This window comes from Copadichromis virginalis, linkage group LG22 (assembly GCF_057382275.1).
Source record: "Copadichromis virginalis isolate Kocher_CV1m ecotype Utaka linkage group LG22, C_Virginalis_male_GT1.1, whole genome shotgun sequence".
In the NCBI taxonomy this organism is placed as follows: Eukaryota; Metazoa; Chordata; class Actinopteri; order Cichliformes; family Cichlidae; genus Copadichromis; species Copadichromis virginalis.
Window position 1 is genome coordinate 26,351,173 of NC_140638.1, and position 21,626 is coordinate 26,372,798.

At 41.7% G+C, this 21,626-nt stretch overlaps 2 protein-coding genes and 1 long non-coding RNA gene across 8 annotated transcripts in view; 1 reads left to right on the forward strand and 2 right to left on the reverse strand.

Annotated features, from left to right (window-relative positions):
* The window catches only part of LOC146683521 (uncharacterized), an 83,998-nt gene that overhangs the window by 23,563 nt on the left and 38,809 nt on the right, over positions 1-21,626 (reverse strand). The window lies entirely within an intron of this gene.
* On the reverse strand, positions 1,221-7,461 carry LOC146683523 (uncharacterized). The gene is made up of 2 exons (XM_085445269.1): positions 7,289-7,461; positions 1,221-2,519 (listed from the first exon to the last, which is right to left on the reverse strand). Exons 1-2 carry the CDS (start codon positions 7,305-7,307, stop codon positions 1,561-1,563), a joined length of 978 nt encoding a protein of 325 aa, XP_085301395.1. The 5' UTR covers positions 7,308-7,461; the 3' UTR covers positions 1,221-1,560.
* LOC146683524 (regulating synaptic membrane exocytosis protein 2-like) overlaps positions 14,245-21,626 on the forward strand; it is a 58,741-nt gene continuing 51,359 nt past the window's right edge. For 4 of the 6 annotated variants that reach the window (XM_085445389.1, XM_085445391.1, XM_085445390.1 and 1 more), the window contains exons 1-2: positions 14,252-14,895; positions 20,507-20,717. In XM_085445389.1, the coding sequence (XP_085301515.1) occupies positions 14,741-14,895; positions 20,507-20,717 (366 nt within the window). In that variant the 5' untranslated portion in view covers positions 14,252-14,740. Of the gene's footprint in view, positions 14,896-20,506; positions 20,718-21,626 lie in introns of all 6 variants that reach the window. The other 2 variants (XM_085445387.1, XM_085445392.1) reach the window with 2 other exon arrangements.

The following is a 21,626-nucleotide window of genomic DNA, read 5'->3' on the forward strand; positions in this document are numbered from 1 at the left end:
TTTTTTTTTTTTTTTTTTCCCCCCCTTTCTCTCACCCTCTCTCTCTCACTTTTTTTCCGCTTCACTCTGCACGTGAGCCATGTGCTTGCGCTGGGCAGAAGGGGGAGGGGCGGTAGTTACAATCGCAATAGCACAGGAACAGAGTGGGAGGGAGAGAGAAAGAGTGCCAGGGACAACAACGTCACATTATAAAGGTATAGTAATCATCCACAACTATTTTCAGTTGAAGATGATAAAGGATTCAGAAAGTTTATTCATGCAGGCCCATATGACAGAGAATGTGCATCTTTTTGTTTTCATATTATAATTTATGTTTAATTGTGTTGTGGTTTGCAGTGTTTTGTGTTGTTTCACTTTAAATTTGTAAAAGGAAAAAGCTGAAAATTTAAATAGTTAAAAGTTGAAATGTGAATAGTTGGTTTTTGTATTATATGATTTATTTATTACATTTTATGTGGAGTGAATAAATAAAAGCATATTTACAGTGGCCCCTACAGACAAAGCACATACAAACTTCAAATCACGTACAAACTCTGAAGCACGTACAAACTCCAAAACACGTAAAAACTCCAAAAACACGCAAAAAATCCAAAACACGTAAAAACACGTACAAACTCCGAAGCACGTACAAACTCCAAAACACTTAAAAACTCAGAAGCACATAAAAACTCAAAACACGTACAAAACACAACAGAAGTGCTCCAGGATGCTGGGCGCAGTGTTGAGCTTTTGTTACCTAGTGGCTACACAAGCCAGCAAGTACCAACGACCGGATTTGGTGTGTGGTAATAACAGGTAAATGAACATTTTTTTTATTTTTTATTATTTGACTATATATGAATGCTTGTGTATAAATACACAAACAATACACACATGCTTTCAATTGTGTACTTTAAGTGATCTAGGTAGCTCTGCTTTGGAAGTTCAGTTCATGCTAGAAATGTGTTTTGGAGTTTGTACGCGTTTTGTCTCTAGGGGCCACTGTATATATTTATATATAAACATATATAAATAAAACCACTTTCTTTTTTTTTTACAATAGTAATTCCTTTTGTGCATAATTTTATATTATTGTTAATAATAAATTAATTAAAGCAACAAAACAACCTGAAGAGCCGGTTCGGAGCCTAAAGAGCCGGGAAACAGGAAAGGGAAATGGATTTTGAAATGCAGTTGATTAAAGTGCAATTCGAAAATGTTTTTGAAATGAAGACTTAAAAAGCATTTTAAAAATCAGTTTATTAAATTGGAATTCAAAAATGAATTTACAAATGCAGATTTTGTTCTACAATTCATTATTTAAACACAGAATCATTTATTTCGATGCGCGTGGCTCTTGTGGTCCTCCATACCACACAAAATACAGCTCTAACAAAACTACTAAAGATGGATCACGTTTCACCACAAACTACGGGAACTCTACTTTCAAGACATTTGATCTTTGAAGTCTAAAACAACTTAAAAGATCAAATATCTTCTCTTTCACTAAAAGCCATATTCTGGCCACCTACGGAGGTTTGGCTTTATTCTCTCTCTCATTTGATGCCACAATGGTTTCCATCACTCAGTGGTACTTTTAGAAAGAGATGCTGGGTACACAAGCACTACCAGTCCAGTGCTTAGAGGGCGAGGCATCAGAATTTGGTTTCTGGATGGTCTACGGTTTGCAGAACGACAGACACGCTGATGGTCTTGCATGTGATGCTTCCGAGTAAACGTTTTGTGACAGAAGCCACAGCTGAAACTTTTCTCACCAGTGTGGATCTTCATGTGAGTCTTCAAGTTTGTTTTACGACTGAATGTTTTATTGCACTCTGGGCAGCTGTAGGGTTTCTCTCCTGTGTGAATGCTCAGGTGCTGTTTCAAACTGCCACTGTGTGTGAAGGTTTTACTACAAAACGGGCAACTGAATGGTTTCTCGCCCGTGTGAGTCCTCAAGTGGTTCATTAGAGTAGTCTTGTCTTTAAAACCTCGGCCACACTCAGAACAGCTAAACGGTTTCTTCTCTGTGTGAATCCCCACGTGTCTGTGCAGGTTTCCACTGTCAACAAATCTTTTCCCACACTGAGAGCAGATGAAGGGTTTCTCTCCAGTGTGGGTTCTCAGGTGCCTGTTAAGATTTCTGCGATGACCAAATTTTCTCCCACACACAAAGCAGTTGAATGGTTTCTCATCATTGTCACATTGCATCTGAGGCAGTGCAGGTTCACAGGGCTGCTCACAGTCGGCATCACTGACATCTGTGTCTGAAGTCTTCTCATCAGGCTGCAGATATGGATCAGGATCTGGCCATCCGACAGAATCTTTAATGTCTTCAGTCTGGCTGTGATGAGGCTGTAAAGATCCAGGTTTTTCTTCATCCTCTTCACTCTTAACAGGGAGAGCACTAAAGGTGAACTGGGTGATATTGACTTCCTCCTGCTCCTCTTTAATGCTTGGGTCCTCCTGGTCCAGACTGGAGCTCCACTCTTGCCTCTCTTCTTCACCAACAATCACTTTTCGGATGCCTGGAGGTAAACCTGAAACACAGATATTGATATTGAGCTTGCGTTATCTTTAAACTACAAGTATTTTTATACATTGACAGTTTATTGGAGTTTGACTCTTTAGTTAGAAATAAAGAGATGATTGCTTTACATATTAACAGCATATGAAATTGACTTGTAAAGGTTTCACATCATGAGATTTCATAAGCATACATTACACAAGGCTAATATGTCAAAGGAGTTAAAGAAGAACAACAATCATCTGGTTTGGTCAAGAGAAGCAGACGGTTACACAAAACTGTACCAACAGGATAACATCCACACCAGGTGAGCAGCAGAAGACCAACACATAGCCTAAGCTAAAACTAGAGTTTACTGTCAAACACAGCAATAACGCTGATCATGTTGCAGCTACACCACAAACTGAAAAAAAGATTGTCATTAAATTGAAATTGTATTTTATATTTTGAAAATGAATTAATTTTCTTTGAAACTGTATTTTATCCTTTAAAAAGTAGCTCTCGAATAATTTCAGTTTCACTTCTCACTATTATGTTTAGGGATGGGTACCGGTGTCCGGTGCCATGATGGCACCGGTTCTGACATAAACGGTAGTAACCAGACCGAAAAGCAGCGCACATTTCGGTGCTTTATTTCGGTGCTTTTTTTTCCTGAGCTGTGATACACTTTAGATTCTAGCCAATCATTTTACGTTTCCGAGGATAGTAGGCGGGGCCAGGTACGTACGTTCTGTTAGAGCAGAGCTACAGATTAAAAATGTCCAAGGCGAAGCGGTCAGAAGTCTGGCTGTACTTCACAGCAAAAGATGCAAACTCAGCAGCCTGCAGCAAGTGCTTGAAGCTGATACTGTGATACTGTCAAAGGAGGTAACACCTCAAATCCGATGAAACACCTGGCGACGCATAGCGTTTTTTTTAAAAGCCCAGAAATGCGCTGTATTTGATAGCTTGCTGCGAGACCTCACACCGAGCACATCTACTGCGGGTGGGTTGCCTGTTATGCAACATCCCCCAAAAACACGAAGAGGAGAGTCCTGGCCCCTAGCCCTGCCAGTGTAGCAGAAATGATGACGGATGATGGTGGCAGCAGCCGTTCTTCTCTGCGTGAGTAGCTAATTTACGTTGAGTAGGCTAACCACGTTATTACATTAATGCATGTAAGGTGAACTAGCAAACATCATCATAGCTACATGCGGCTGTCCTCTTGTTTGATGGCAGATACTCCCTTCACCCTGGCTAAAAAGGCTAAAATGACCAAAGAAAAAGTGGAAAACAGTTAAACATGAGAGGTTTAGGACAAAGTTTGTGTTTTTTCCATTGTTTAAGCACTGCTTCCAGCCAAGAGTGATACCATATATGCCCCATAGCTGCAGAAAAGGCTAACATTGTTATATTTTTACAAAAAACAGCTGAACATGAGAGGTTTTTGGACCAATTTTGTGTTCTCCATTCTTTAAGCACCGGTTTGAGCACCGGCACCGTTTCAAAAGTACCGATTTGGCACCGGTATCGGATAAAACCTAAACGATACCCATCCCTAATTATGTTTCAGTTCTACAATTCAATTTCAGTTCCAAAATTCAGTTTTTTGGGACTTAATCTGGTTCCGGTTAATAGAACTCCATTTTACCAGCTTGTTACTGACGGGAATCTACAGCATCTTGAGCTGGATTAAGACCTCAGAAGTCATGTTGATTGACCTGCAGATAAACTCTCAGGTTGATAATAAATGTATTACATGTATAAGAACATGTTAACAAATGATAGCCGTACAGCAACTTTTATGCTTATTGTAGCTGTTAGCTAAAAACGCTAATTTAGCGTAGTTTGCCCTGGGTTCAGCTTTGACAAACAAATATGATTCCAAAGTTGTCATCTTGTACCTTCTAAGAGTCCTGTATGCTTGAGGAAACCGCTACAGTAGGGAAACATGCAAAAGAATGTCCAAACCATTGTATTTTAGGTTTATTCATGTATTACACAGCATCCCAACTCTCTAGCTAACCTAATAACTACACTAATCCGGATAAATTTGAAAACGTTTCAATTGTTTTAATCCATATTGAAAATGCTACATTCCTGTACTGCGCATGCGTGAAACGTAAGACAATTTGACCTGCATCATTTCCGTCTGCTGTTTATTTACTTTCCGGTAAGATGTCGAGGACAAATACTTTATCCAGAGCTTTCTGGAGCATGTACAAATTGATATTAATCTAATAGGGCTGTCCAAATTGAGAGCAAACAAAACAACTGCTGTAAAATGCCATCCGTCATCTTAGTTGAATTGGTCACATGACTGCATCATATGACAAAAATACATCATCATATTCGAAAGACTCCGTTTTTGCAGTCCACACTGTGACGCGAAAACAGCATTTTCAAATTTATCCACTTTGGAGAGCATTTTCAAAAACCTCAGCTTTCCTTGACCAAAAACGCCATCTCATTGTTGACGGAAAGCCAAAACAGAGAGAAAAAGATGCATTTTCAAACGAAAACCTATTAGTGCGGAAATGGCTTGAGGCAGTTCAACAACTCCTTGGCGGCAGAGCCTCTGGGGTGGATGAGGTCCGCCCTGAGGGGGTGGTACCTGTGGATTGGCAGACCGGGGTGGTGGTGGTGCCTGTCCACATTCTCATGCTTTTCAGCCTCTTTATTCTTATGCTTGCTGTTTCACAAACAAACGGCTGCAGCTTTGCAGCTTGCAGCCACACACACACACACACACACACACACACGGCCCAATACAGACTTTAAGCTGGTGAGACATGATTGCAGCTGCCATGCAGGTTCATTTGGCTTCCCTGCAGCAGCACCGCAGATCACTCCCCACCACATATTCCATTGCCCAACTGAGCCCCCCCCCCCATTTGAGTTTACTCCAAAGATTTTTGTACTTTTGTTGTGCTTTTCTTTCTATTCTGACTTCTCTGTTATGGAAAAATATTGTTTGGCTTTTTTTTTTTTGGATTACCCTGCAAATAGGACAAACAAATTTTATTTGATTAATTTACTAATCTTACTGGCTAAATTTCGTATACATAAATCCACTTTTTCTAATGCAAAACTGTTTTTTCAATGATTTATAAATGAAACCAGACAATATTTTAAAAATGTACAGCATTCTCATAATATAAAAGCAATTAAAACTATAAACTTATGCTCCTCGTGGAGCTCATCGTGGACTACAGGAGGAATGCTGACCCACATCCACCCATCTACATTAAGGGGACGGCTGGGGAGCGTGTGAGCAGCTTCAAGTTCCTGGGAGTCCACATCTCCGAGGATCTTATCTGGATGACCAACTGCTCCAAGCTGGTCAAGAAGGCTCACCAGTGCCTCTTCTTCTTGAGGACTCTGAGGAAGAACCACCTGTCCTCAGACATCCTGGTGAACTTCTATCGTTGCACCATCGAGAGCATCCTGACCAACTGTATAACAGTCTGGTACGGGAACTGCTCTGCCTCGGACCGGAAGGCGTTGCAGAGGGTTGTGAAAACTGCCCAGCGCATCGCCGGAGCACCACTTCCTGCCATAAAGGACATCTACAGGAAGCGGTGTCTGAAAAGGGCTGGGAAAATCATCAAAGACCCCAGTCACCCATCACATGGACTCTTCACCCTCCTGCCCTCTGGGAGGCGCTACAGGAGCCTCCGGACTAAGACCACCAGGTACCGGAACAGCTTCTTCCCCACAGCTGTCAGACTCATGAACTCTGCCTCCTGACATCTGACCCACATTAACACATGGACTGGACATACACACACCCACAACCACCTACACACACACACACACACACACACACACACACACACACACACACGCACAGGACAACTGTACCCTCAAACACACAATAATAACATGGACTGAACCACCACTCACAACCACTAGCACTTTATATAGCCTCTTAACTGCACTACTGTATAGTTCTGTGTAAATAATCATACGATCATTTTTAATTCTATAACTGTTTACAATTTGCGTAGTTCCCATTTCTGTATAGCTGTATATCTCAGATTTCTGTAAAGTTCTTTATTTCATATTCTGTATAGTTTTTTTTTCATATTTATATCCTGTTCATAGCCTGTACATAGCTTGTACTCACTACAGCCTGTACATACTTGTAGCATATTCACAACATACTTCATACTGTGTACATATAACATACCGTAATAGACCCATTTCTGTAATATACTTACATATCTCTATTATTGCTAATATATATTGTAATATATCTATATCATGGCTAAAGCACTTCTGAATGGCTGCAAACTGCATTTCGTTGCCCTGTACCTGTGCAATGACAATAAAGTTTAATTCTATTCTATTCCTTGTTTGGTATCTTCTTAGACTTGTTATAATTGTTATTACACGAAACACTCTGTAACACTGTCTTCTGCTCGTTTAATTCTGAAATGTTTGAACTGCTAATTAAGACAGAGAACCCCCACCACACAAAAGTACGCATATTGAGAAACGGCTCCGGATTAACAAGAATGCGAGTATGTACTTGTGTACTTGAGAAACGCCCAGTGAAATGCAGAAAGCACAGAAATTGATAACTGCTGGCACCAGGACCGATGCTGTCAGAACAGCGTCAGGAACTGTTTCAGTTAAGATCTAACTTAATACAGTCCTCCGCTCTCCTCCTAGTACGCTATGTACGCAAGTAGGAGCTAAGAGGAAGTGACGTAAAATAAGAGAAAGGAAAAGCTGAAATTAGCACGATGCTAACGTTAGCTTAGCAGCTCCGTTTCTAGCAACAGGAATTAAACTAACCTCCTCTTCTCGCCTCCATTTCCGCTTTTAATTCCACATCCGGCGGTTAACTATGTCAGCCCCCCTCTATTCTGTCCACAGAACCGAACTCTGGAGGACTTTCTGGCTCTGCGGTTCAATCTGCTAACGGAGGGTGGGTCAAGTCCTCTGAAGTGTCAGTTACTACTTCCGGGACACTTAAAAATAAAGCTACAATGACGCGAAATAAAAGTATGTTTCCGGCGTGATTACAACAACTGGTACATCATACTGCAAAAATTGGTCAAATGCAGTATCACTGATACCAAGTACAATGCTAATACTTTTTACTTATGAAAGTAAAGGGTTATTATATCCAGATATTTTCATACTCACATGTTTGATGTTTTTTTTCTTGGTTGCATAAAATATCTTTTGTTCCTTGCTTGCTTTTGTTCGGTTTATTTTACATTTCCATTCTATTCCTCTACTTTGGTTTCTGTGTTTCTTTAACTCCTCTGTTTCCTCACAGACTGTCATGTCTCTCTCTATATTTTGTCTTCTGTCTATGTCAACTTTTTGTATCTTAGTCCTGGTTTCTATGTTTGTTACCTTGTATGTTATATTAAGTTTTGCGTTCCCTTACTTGTTACTCTTGATTTGTCCGTGCTGTCTCCACCCCTAATTAGCCTCTTGTGTATAGAGATTGAAAATGTGACGTCATTTCCGGGGTAAAACCGCAAAGGATTGTAGGTACGAGTGGCAAGCGGTACTAGCGCACGCAGGCTTTCACATGAAAACAGTCACACAGCGATAAAAAGAAACACAAAGAATGGCAAGAAGCTGTAGTATTATTAACTGCAATAGCCGGTCGCATGACAGCCATGGGAAGCCAACGGGTAAAGAGATCAGTCTTTATCGAATTCCGTCGTGGAAGAGAAATTGTTCAAGCCATGTTTCCGAAGTAACAAAGAGCCGACGGATGGCCTGGATTGCAGCCATTCAAAGACCAAATATAACGTTCCAGAGCACTCCAGCTCACATGTTAGTCTGCTCCAAGCATTTCCACAAAGGTAAGTCTTCTGTTATAGTTATTACGTAATTAATCATAACATCATTGTTGATGTAGGTTACAAATAAGTCTTATATTGATTTGAATTAAATTTGTTGCGCTATGCTGCTTTGTTCACTGTGGCTTTGTGGGCTAATATTTGTTGTGTTTTGTAGGAAAACCAGAATACAAAATGCTGGAATGCGATCCAGACTGGACACCCTCTATCATCCTGGGTCATACAGAGTTTAAAGCTGCTACCACAGCGAGATTTGATCAGTTAAGAGAGAGAGCAATATCAAAACAGCCACGAAAAGTCTCTCCCTGGCACTGTGTCACTGCTCAGTGCCAAGCGAGGATCTGTTATGACTCGGCCTCTCCAGCCAGCAGCTCCGACTTCCTTCTGGAGCGTCATCCGCATATCGTGGGTTTCTGTCACGGCGATAGCCAGCTGCCGTGCTCGAGTGGTAGACTGGGTTCTCCTGGCATATTGCCTGCGTTCGCCAGCTTACACGCCAGTCTGACCTCGCTGCGGCGAGTGACAATTCTCCAGCCTAGTGTAGCCTATTCTGTCTGGCGTGTTGCCCGCAGTGCGCTGTTACATACCTGTTACAATACCTGATGGGCTGGGCTCTTGTCAAAATGTGTGTAACTGTTAATATAGGCCGTTATTAAATTGATTGCTAATGCAACCATATGGTACATTGACCTCTGAGGAAATTTTAGATGGCACTCATCATCAGAAAGGTTGCCGACCCCTGATTTAGAGCAGGCAATAACACAGTTGTCAAGGGGCCTGGGAACCAGTACATGGGAGTGGACCCAAATGCAGACACAATCGAGACAGCAATTTTAACAAAGCTTTACTGAGTACACAGGGATTCAAAATCATGGAATGTGGGAACATAGCGAAAGTCTCTGCTGGAAAAGCACTGAAACAGAGGGAGAGAGAGAGATTGGATACAAAGCGAGGAAAGAGCTGTACTGGGCAAACCCCAAAAAGTTAATTCTGTTCATCTGGACATAGCGTTTTAAGTGGGAGAAACGTTTAGTCACTCATCCAAGTGACTTCTTCCATCTCAGCCGAGTGGAAGTTTCCTCAACCTTATAAACAGTACATTTGCACAATGACTGAAATTCACCACCACTGGTGAACAATGGGCTGTGAGGTCAGTTCATTAATATGCAAATGGTTATGACTATTTATCTTCAACCACTGATTAAAGACCGCCGATCAGTGACCATTGATTAATGGCCATAAGTACCATTCACAGAGAGTTGGGGAGTGGCTGCAATCACAGCACTGCAAGATGGAGAATGATGTACTCTTGGGCCCTCTAGCGTAACTCTTCGGTCCTTCTTTGCTTATTCTGCAGAACGTAAAGTTTCTGACTCGAGCCTTTCTTGGATAGCTTCTATGCTTTATGCCTAACCCGTCTCCCACTGAAAACTCTACGTCCAGATGAACAGAATGAACACTTTGGTAATTATTTAGCTGTAACATGATAGGACAAAAAAAGCAGCTATGAATGGTCTAAAAACAAATGCCGATTGCAAGAGCTGGTAAATGACTAGAGCCAAATTGGAACCAAATTGGATGAGACTGACTTCCTCAGCCTGAACAAAAGTAAAGCAGAAATTATTTTATTTGATAACCCATCCTGTGAGACTGATAAAACATCACCATTGGTCTTTTAGTTTCTTACTGTCATTTGGTTGCAAAGAACCTTGGTGTGACTTTTGACACTGTTTTATCACATTAGCTCTGTTGTTAAGACCAGTTTCTTTCAACTGAGGCTTCTCAGTTAATAGTTTAATATGTGCATTGAAGGACATGTCCTGGTCAAAAATGGCTCCAAGATTCCTCACAGTGTTACTGGAGACCAAGGTAATACCATCCATTGTAAGCATCTGGTTAGATACAGGATTTCTAAGATTTTTTGATGAAATACAATAACCTCAATTTTATCTGAATTTACAAGCAGAAAACTAGAGGTCATACTGGTCTTTATGGCTTTTAGACATTCCTGCAGTTTAACGAACTGGTGTGTGTTATCTGGATTTATGGATAGATAAAGTTGGATATAATCTCCATACGAGTGAAACTGTATGGTATGCGATCTAATGATACTGCCTAAGGGAAGCATGAATAACGTAAACAGAATTGGTCCAAGTGGAACTCCATAATTATCCTTAGTGTGTAAAAAGGACTCAGCATTTACATTTAGATAAGATAACATAAGAATCTATATCGCAATATAATGCATTTTCGGTAAATTCAGTGAATAGTTTATATAATCACCACATCAAAAGTACTATTTCTCATATACATTTAAATGAAATGATCAGTAATGAAATAAATATGGGCCTTACCTGGCATTATCCTATAGCAACACACACTAGATGACTCCATGCGGTCACGCAGGTGCTTTCCTCAGGCCTTAAGCTAACATTACTGCTCCTGTATGGTTGTTAGGAAACCAGCCTGTCTGCAAACGACAACTGCAGATGTCCAGTCTGTGAAGAGCACAGTTAAGCTCATAAAGGTATATGTTGTTCAGCTCCTCCACATATCTGTTGTTGTTTGGTGGGTGGTGACTATACCATGGAAAGTATTGCAAATCATCATCTAAAGCAGGGGTGGCCAACTCCAGGCCTTGAGAGCTGGTGTCCTGCAGGTTTTTAGATGTGTAAATGGCTAAATTACCTCCTCAACATTTCTTGAAGTTCTCCAGAGGCCTGGTAATGAACTAATTATTTGATTCAGGTGTGTTGACCCAGGGTGACATCTAAAACCTGAAGGGCACTGGCTCTCGAGGCCTGGAGTTTGCCACCCCGGATCTAAAGCAATGGAAAAATATTGCAGTAAACGGTAATTTTTGCAACAGCACAAAATACATGAGTATAATCGTCTATCATCTAATATATTTTCGTCATTTGCACAGCCCTGATTCAACCACAATCTGTCAATCTGAAGACCCTTCACACACTGGAGTGCCAGTTCACTTGCCCGTTCTGTGAGAAAGGGTTCTTGCACATGACTCGGCAAATGGCCATCCACATGGTGAAAAGCAGTTGCAGGGCATGCAACAAATAGTTCACTTGACTGTCAGGCTTAAAGCAGCAAAAGTGCTGCGGTGAGCAGCTGGAGCTGGACAATGGTCGAACAGACTGTGCAGACCAAGAACCCAGAGAAAAAAAACATTTTCCTGCCATGAGTGTGAGAACAGCCTGAAATATCACATGAGGAATCAGACTGGAGAGAAGCAAATCAAACTCCATTTGTGAGAAAGGTTTCACAGTGAATGCAGTACTGAACAAACATCTGACTACTCAATCATTTGTTAAACCCTTCAGTTACCACTTTTGCAGTGAGGAAGATATCTGGAAAGACATATTACTCAGCACACAGATTATTTCTTAATCTGCAGAAAACTCTTCATACAGTCTCAAACATAAAGTGACATATCCAGTGGCTGAAGCTGAGCTGCAGGAAGGAAGGTTCACACAAGACTGACTTCATACATGAGTCTATAGAATAAACCACAGACAAAAAAGAGATACAGGAACATATGGAAGGCAAGAAGGACGTGCGGAATAAACTGAGACCAAGAACAGACACAACTGGCCAGTAAGCAGACTGAACATTCTTATGTGGTTTGTAGTGACACATTTGGTTCATTTGCAGTTCACTTGGATTTTTATCTGTGTGAAAACAAACCTAACCATGGGTAAAAGCTACAAGTTTACAAACTTGTAGGTCTGAAAACACCCTTAGATTCCAAACAGGAAACAGAGTTCCTCAGTCTCGGTTTCCCTCTGAGATTATCTGATTCTGAACGTTTTTATTTCTTTGTGGGGGAAAAGTAAAAGTTGACCTGGCTTTTAGACCACACTGAGGAAGTGAATATGCTGCTGAGCCTCTTTCAGTGGAGTGTTTGGAGTTTGGAGTGTTCAGATAAATGTTCAAAATTCCAGGGTAATTCTGAATAGTCATTCATCTCTAAAATTCTTTAGAAAGCTTTTTCACTTGATCCAGAGTGCACCAGATGTAGTGAGATATTCATTCCCAGCTTATTTGTGAAAACATGAAGCTGACTTAGCAAATGGAATGATCAAAAATGCAGCTGTCCATCAGATGGCGCTCTGTTACAGATTCAGAATACCTTAATAATCCCTAAGGAAATTACATAAATTATGTTTATCTCAGATTATAATTACTGATCAGTTCCTGATTAATTTATATTCAAACAGCTGTTAGTGTTTGAATAAGAATAAAATGTGTATGTTTTTCTGTCATATACTCATAGACTTAGGGTGTGATTTGTAAAAACAGGGAGCACTGGGATTGGTTTAGTGGACTTTCAGTGGGAGTAGTGTTTCATCGCTCTAGGTGATGTCTTCAGTCTCTAAACCACAGTGCTCCCTTGTACTCTGTACCTGTCACAGCATATTGCTGTTGATAAACCTAGCACAAAAAGTAAGGACATTTGTCTTTGGCTGATTACTTCTTTGTTGTAACAATGCTTCTTGGCAACACATTTTATATTGTTGGAACACAACAATAAACAAGAGTAAATCAGCTGTTTGACTCTAGCAAAGAAGTTTTTCATGGGCTCAGGCCACATACTCAACAATGCACAAATGCATTTTCTAACCCTAACCCTAACCCTAACCCTAAGTGGCACCATTTAAGGGGAAATAAACAGGCTTTCCAACAATATAGGATTTATTGCGTTTCACAGAAGCATTGTTACGATAAAGTAATAAACAAACAAACAAAATTACCTTGCTTTTGGTGTTAACTTTAAAATAATTAAGAACAAATACAGAATAATTAGGATTATTATAACTTTAATCATAAACAGCTTTGGCATGGACACTGTAACATATTTTCTTTAAATAATATGCACAGTACTCTTCACATTTTCTTCTTTAGGCACATAAAACCTAGTCAATCATAATGCCAGCGTTGTCATACAGAAAATATTTATGCCAACATTTGAACACAAAAAGAACACAACACAGTTTGGAAAGTACGGGCAGGGCGGCGCCCATCGGCAGCAGACTTTCCAGGTTGGCAGTTCATTATGCTGCCGGGTCGTTATCGCATATTTATTAACTTGTGAATAATGACTGACTGTCAGATTAGGGTTGACCTGTCTAAACAGCTGTACCTTCACGCAATGCCAATGAACAGTGAATTTCCTTAGACTCTTTTCACTGCAAATTCCTGCATGATGCCTCTTTTTAAAATTTAATTACCGTAATTTTCACGCAGAAACAGCAGCACCTATAGCTTAATAGATATCACTTAGCTTAAAAATCACAAGTTAATGTCTTAGATAATATAATATATACTTTGACATAACTTGTGTTACATAGCACTACAGTCTTTTCGATTCGATTACACTGTATTATCGTTTATAATTATGTCTGTTAGAATTCACAGACGGCCTGTATTTCATGAATTCTACACTTTCTACTTTAAATTTAAAGTGGTGTATTTTTTAATTTGTTTTAATGCGCTCTTACTGTAGCGTAGAGCTGCCACCCAGGCAAAAGAAAAATAGAGCTATATCACGTTATAACCTGAAAAGTTTGTTTTTCTAACGTTATACTTTTCATGTTTGTTCAATATACTATCAGTACAATATACTTTTCACGTTTGAACAACACAATATCACTTTATTAAAGTATACATAATTATCACGTTTTAGCAAAAACATTTTAGGTTCTTACAATATCAATATTATAACGTACTAACGCTTTCTTTTGTCTGAGTGGCAGCTCTACGCTGTACCATTATTCTTTCACAATATTAAATATGTTTGTTATCGATCCATCAGTTGACTGGGTGACTGACTGATGACGCTGTTTGTAGCTTCCTCTGCAGCTCTATCTTTAGCTCCTCCCCCCCGCCCGACCAGCTGATCTTTGTTGTAGTACGTCACGTCGTGCCCCCCTCCCTCCCCGTCATGTGAAGATTTATTTATTTTCTCCTCCTCGCCCCTGCGCCTGTTATCGCCGAGAAGCACCGTACAACCACAGCGGGACACCGCGACCACAGAAGGCCAAGTATTAGGGCCGCAGGGCCGGGAGGAGCGGGACGGAACCGCCGCTGACCCCGGAGGCGACATGACTGCGGAGTAGCGAGCAAAAGGACGCCGCTGCGCCTGCTGGTGAGCCGGAGGAGGAGGAGGATGGTGGTGAATGGTGGATGGTCTGATGGAGGTGCAGCTGCAGGTGGAGCGGCTCCTCGAGCCTTCGCCGCGGCAGCAGAGCCGCTGAACGCACCTGGAGCTGGACAAAATAATGTGAACACTCTGCAACTCCCTGGCCTTCGTCGTTAACATCATCATTTATGATTATGATGACGGGATCCAGTCACGTGGCTCTGGCCTGACCGACGCTACCTTCTCTTCCAGCGGCCCACAGACACAATGTCCGGGCCGGCTGGACCGGCACTGGCTGCGGAGCCTGGGCTTGGGCCGGAGCTGCCGGACCTGAGCCACCTGACGGAGGAGGAGCGCAGCATCATCCTGTCGGTGATGGAGAGGCAGAAGGAGGAGGAGACGAAGGAAAAGAGCATGCTCAAGTAAGATTATTGATTATGGAATCAGCTGGTGTTCAGAGAAAATAAAAGCATCAGTGAGCATTTTAATTAAAAAACCTCAGCAGCTGCAGCAGGAAGGTTTAAGAAGTTGACCTCTCCAGATCGTCAGTGGCAGAAGCAGACTGCAGGTGTTCAGGCAGCAACGGAAGAAAAAAAGTGAAGATAAAATAAAGTAAAGATTTAAAAGCTGCTCATAAATTTGGCGTTTACTTAAAAACAAAACCGATTAAACTAATCAGAAATGGTTATACCCACACAGCACGCTGGTCTGGCCTGGATCACCGTCAGCCAGCAGTGGCTGACGTCTGGCATGCTGAGTGGTATGTCATCCAGATATGGGCCAGGCCTGGCATAGTTGTCACTGTTTAAGTGATGGCATGCCGTATCTGGCTCGATTGTGGTTTGGTTTATGTGGCCCAGGCTCATAGAAAACGGGTCTGGCCCAGATCTATCATCAAGCTGGCACTTCTGACTGACTGGTGTCATGGCAGGGTGTATTCCAACCAGATGTGGGCCAAGTCTGGCATTGATAGCACTATTCATGTTCCTAATTTCCTATTTTAGTTTGAAGACCCAAATCCCATGTTGCAAACATTTCAAATGCAGGTTTGACAGGTTTGTGAGTGTACACTTTATCCAAAACCTAGTGAAGGTTTACTCATGTTTACCACTGGGTGGCTGTAGCTCAGGAGGTAGAGCAGGTTACCTACTGATCGGAAGGTTAGTGGTTCAATCTCCCTAGCTTCTCCTATCTGCATGTCAAGAGTGTGAATGTGTATTAATGTAGTTAGGACGTACTCAGTTGATAGAAAGGATGTGATTGAGTGAATGTGGCATGTTGTGTTCAGTGCCTTCCGTAATCCGGCAGAGTAGAAAAGCACTTTATAAGAATCGTTCTTCATGTTACTTTGCAGTATTATGTTCCGGCACGTTGTTATTACATGGCTTGATTAAGGTACACATTAGGCTTACATCTAGTGCCAGAGCTGAAACTGTTCTGGGTCAGTACAGGACCACCAGTTTGTCTGCAACTGGCCTTGTGCGGGCCATCATTCTTTGCGGTATGTGGGCCATGTGTAAGCACATTGTGCGGGCCAGATCCGGGCCATACCAATTTTGCTATGTGGGTATTAGAATAACTGCTTAATGCAATCATTAATCTAATTCACTCCCCTATAAAATTTTGCTGTATGTCAGGTTAGGCTGATTGATGAACTGTTTCACTGATCACTTTTAATTGGGTTGATATTGAGCTCACAGAGAAGAAGCTGTTTCTAAGTTTCATTTGAGGGACCTGTACTGATTGGCAGAGAACAACAGATCCTTCAGGTGAGAACAAGGATGTGATTGGGAGGGCAGAGAGTGGCCAGCTATCTTCTGAGCTGTGCTCATTGATCTGCTGAAGCTGTGATATAAATATGCCAGAAGATGCTACTGCTAATCTTTTAGCGTGCTGGCATAAAGATTAGCAGTAGCATCTTTTGACCCAGGTTGTTTTTCCTGAGCATTGTCAGGAAGTGACATAATTGCTCTGCCTCTTTGGTGTTTTCTGAGATGTTTTAGAATGAAATTAAACTTCTTTACACCAAAATAAAGGGGAACCATGTGAAGGTCACTGGGAAATATTTTTAGTGATCAAACTGGTCTGAATGTGGTGCACAGACTGAAGTGAGTTAGAACTTTCTGCTGAAAGCAGTCAGTATTTAAGGAATGAATACTCCCCCCTTCACAGAGCAACACAGTCCACTGAAATGTCTTCATTTTTGACATAATAATAAAATCAAATAGGCTGGTGATCTGCATATTAAACAGAGGTTCATTGGTTCATTCAGCAGATCAGTTTCACCAGTAACTGGAAAATGTTTTTGTAATGATCAATCAGCCTTTTATTGTGTTATTTATTATAGACTGGTTCTCATAGTGGTGAAGAGAGAGCTGAGCATAAAAGCAAATCTCTCAATTTACCGGTCGATCTACGTCCCTACCCTCACCTATGGTCACGAGCTGTAGGTAGTGACCGAAAGAATGAGATCGCGGATACAAGCGGCGGAAATGAGCTTCCTCCGAAGGGTGGCTGGACTCTCACTTAGAGATAGGGTGAGAAGTTCAGCCATCCGGGAGGGGCTCAGAGTAGAGCCGCTGCTCCTCCACATCGAAAGGAGCCAGTTGAGGTGATTCAGGCATCTGACAAGGATGCCTCCTGGGCGCCTCCTGGAGGAGGTGTTCCGGCAGACCCAGCATCCATTTACCATAAATGCATCCTTGAAGAGTTGTTTGTAATTTTTGTGTCTCCTCACACATCAGAGTGTTGTCCTGATCTACATACAGTAAATGTTTATACATTCACTCGAGAAGGTCACCAGATAAATGTGAAAGCTCATCAGATAATAGATGAATAATTTTAAGTCACATTTTTATGTCATGTTGAAATTTTTTGGAATCTTTGCTCAAATCCTTCATGACGTGTTTTTAATGTAAAATCTTCCAAATGAACTGCGGCCATCTCAGTGTGGTTCATCCTGTTCGAGGAGGTTTTGATGAGACAGCGGTGGCAGACTGAGCTAATTGAGACAGGCTTGGTATGAGTACAGATCCTACAGAATGAGGACTGGCGTGTTCAGTTTGATTGTGCAGGGTGCAGATGGAGCTGGTTTTCACTGTTTCTCTGTACAGTGCTGTGCTGCAGTAGAATAAGTAGTGTCTGTCAGAATTTTTCCCAGAATGCTTTGCTGTATTTCTGGTGGATATTGTAGGTTTTACAGGCTTGCTGGTTCTTAACAGTCTGTCTCTCGAGTTTACTGTAACTGCAGACTAAATCCAGTTATCCCATTAGTGTGGGTGTTGCTTGGTGGATGAGGGGGTTTGTGGTTTAACAGGGATCAGAGCATCTGGTGGTTTTGGGCCGTCTGAGGACTGTAGCTATCTGTGAGGTGCTGTAACCACGTGTGGCCTCCAGATGTCACTGCAGAGTCACTGAGGTCAAAGGGTTTCAAAGCAGTCTTTGTGAACACATCTGACACAGTTTTATTTTAGTCTGTTTAAAATGTTTAGTTTGTGTGGGCCCTTTCATCAGTGAAGTCAAACCGAGCATCTTACTGTCCTCACTGTGTGTTGGATGTTTTTTTTCTTTTGTTGTTTTAAGCCCCTACATTGCCTGTCACTTACTGCCTATCCCAAGCATGATTAGCTTTGAAAGTTTTGTTTGTTTGTTTTGCTTTTTTGTTTGTGGTTTGTTTGGTGTGTGTCACAAGTATGAGCCAATCAGCAATGACTTCTATGTAAACATTGCTGTGTTAAAGAGATGGCACACACTGTAGACCAGCTGCCAACCTTTCAGGGCAGGACAGGGCAGACATCGCAACACTTTCATGATTTTATTGCCAGCATGTGATTAGACCATAAATCACAGACCTCCCGACTCTCAGCTTGCGGACTCTTATGGAGCTGCTGTGACATCATGTCAGGCCTTGGCCAAGCCTGCATCATGACTGTTGACCGTGTGCATTTACTTATTTTATTGTTTCATTCATATTTTGTTCATTTTGCTTTTATGTTTGATTTTCAGTTAAGAACTGGTGAAGTGACAGGAAGACTAATAAAATCATTTCAATGAATCCTTTGTTTGTTTGCTCGGTTTGTTTACCTTTATGGTTGGCCAAACCAACAAACAAACTGTTTCAGCTGTGTGTGCTACTGGATGAGTTGTTGCATTCTGACGCATCCTGGTGGTGGCAGAAGAGAACTGAATTAATCCCGTTTCAGCAGCTCGATGTCTCATTCTGTTTCTGCTTATTTGAAGTAGAGCCCTGTGTGGGACTGTTTTTTTTGTTTTGTTTTGTTTTTTAAAATCCCTCTTCCTCTGAATTTCTGACCATTACCACCCACTCCGTCCGTCTGTGTCCAATCCTGCCCGCACCCACAGACTTATTGATATTTATCTTTCACATGATGTCAGAGCTACTAGGACTCACCCTCCTTTAGGGCAAAACAGTACTTCAGTCCTTTGCCCTCCAGCCATCCATCAAACGTCCGCACATTTAACTTAAACAAAATGCCATTTAGTTTCTGTGCTATCAGATGCACTAATCAGCATTTATTTACAGCTGCCAGAAGGATGTAGAGTATGGCATGTGAGTACATCTGCTAGCCGTGCCTTACAGGCCAAATCCCACCAATACCTGCTTCTCCACAGCAACATGATAATAATGTGACAAATTAATACTACCAGAACTTTTCTGACACTACACTGTAAATGTACGAGTCAACAAAATATAAGATTTACATGTGGTAGTTCGTTTAAGCGAACTATGTAGCACTTACCTTTGCTTTAACAACAAACAGTTTCTTTCTCTTCACCTCCTACACACTGCATTATTTACCTAGATCAGAAGTACCTGTAGCTTTTGAAAGCTTTCGTCCTGGCAGCAGCAGAAGGTGAGGGATTCTCTACAAGATGCATGTAGATGTTATCGAACTGGAGCCTTTATGAGAGGCATCGCCACTTTCAGGGATTTAAATAAAGCGTCTCTCCATGTCTTCATTTTTCTTCAATCAATTGATTATCCAGTTAATCTTGGGTTGAGACAGGTGAAAAAAACAACACTTTTGTCCTGCAGTACTATCAACTGTAATGTCTTGCCCACTGGGGTAGTGAGTTGGTCACGTGAACCACATTATAAACGCGCTATGATTAATGCATGTGTATGTGGCACTTTATGTCCAGCGCTTTACTTTCTTTATTTTATAACTTTTCCAAATATCCATCTTTCCACTCTTTTCTTTAGTTTTAGACTCTCCAATCTGAATTTTGTTACCAACAGCAGTTGCACTCTTCGTCCTGCTAACAATTTTGAGACCAACTGTTGCCCACGGCAACCTTAAAACCCCCCACTCCTGCGAGATTTGCGTTGGGTGGGATCCCAGTCCCAATGCAGGGCTCTAATTTAAAGCTTCAGTTTCAGTTTGTTTCTGTTATGATTTTGTTTTTATATTATTTCATGATTAATTATATCACTGACATCATCATCATCATCATCATCATCGCCATCATGTCTATGTCTGCAGGGAGCAGGAGGAAGTGAAACCTCCCTCGTCCTCGTAAGTACCTCATCTCCCAGAGTGCACTCCCTTAGCCACGCCTCTTTTCCTCAATAAGCTATTTCTTGTGTCCCACGCTGCCCCTCCCACCCACTGATGTGCTTCCTGTCAGCTGACTGTGTGTATTACCTGGACAGGTGGAATCCATTCTCAGGGTTCAGTCAGTTGGTCAGTAACGTTGCCACCAACGTGTCCGAAGTTCTGCAGGTTAAAAGTCCAACAGACAACGAGCTGCAGATGTGAGTAAACCCAGAGGCTTACCTGAGCACAGGTGTTTGTGTCTCACCTGAGCCTCAGTTCAGGTAGACACCTGATGCTGTGTTTATTCATCATGTCGCAGTCTGACACTGAAGGTCCAAATCCAATCGTACATGCCTGGCTTCGCCTCTTTAATGAACCAAACAAGGACCAGCTCACTGGTCCTTTAGACTTCAGTACAAGTTTAGCATATGTCACCCTCTGACCTCTCCTCTCTCTAAAAACCTCCTCCTCACAGGAAGTTACATCAGCAGTTTGAGATGTATAAAGACCACATGAAGAAGCTGGGTGAGGAGTCTCCAGAGGCTCAGACAGCGCGGGCAGAGTCTCCAACCTGCGGGATCTGTCGCAAGACCAAGTTTGCCGATGGCTGTGGCCGAGCATGCTGCTACTGCCAGAGTCGTTTCTGCGGCCGCTGTGGGGGGCGTGTCTCCTTGAGAGCCAATAAGGTTGGTCTATGAGTGCATTTTTGCTGTGGACATTGCTGAATATCTGGGGTCATTTTCAGTTTAATTATTTTTTTCAGTGACAGTTTAACAACTCTAGATCGTCTGAAATGAAACGATTAAATGTCAGACTGTTAGCTTTGATTTGATTGACACAGGCTGGATACTGTGCATAAAAGCAACAGCAATTCATAAGTGGTAAATGAAATGTTTATACAGCCATGGTCTGGATGCGTTTGGTATTGTCCCTCAGGTAGCTCTGCTTTGATACGGTAAAATGGAAATGTTACTTAAGATCAGACTCACAAAGTTTCAGCACCACTGTCACTGCTTTGAGTCATCTGCCCACTTATGTATAAATCAAGATTGCTACCATCAACTATCACAACTGTGCCCTGTACTACAAAATGCCCTGTACTCACCCTAACACTGGAGATCAGGATAAATGTTCACACGAAGCTGATTATCAACTCAGCATTTAACCTGTGCATTCACATGAAAGGGATGGTGCTGCAGCATCTGATCAATCTAAAAGGGGCATTTTGCAGGTCACGGGACTCTTCTTCCACAGAAAATGATCCCTATGAGTGCCACCTACTCTAGACATGTTCTAGCTGGTGATTAAATATTTTTAAATAATCTAAAAACAGAATTCAATACAAATTTGATACGAGGTCAGCAGGTGCAGTGCAGGTTTTTTGTTTTAGGATCAGATTTTAATGCTTTGAATCTTCCTACCAAGCTATTCTCGACTCTGTGGCACCATTAAAAACCAGGCAGCTCAAGGCTAAAACCGAGCCGTGGTTTAATGACACCACTCGGGCTGTGAGGAGGCAGTGTTGTAGAGCTGAACGCAGATGGAAGAGGGACAAACTGCAGGTGTCTCTTCAAATCTTAAAGGACTGGTGGTGT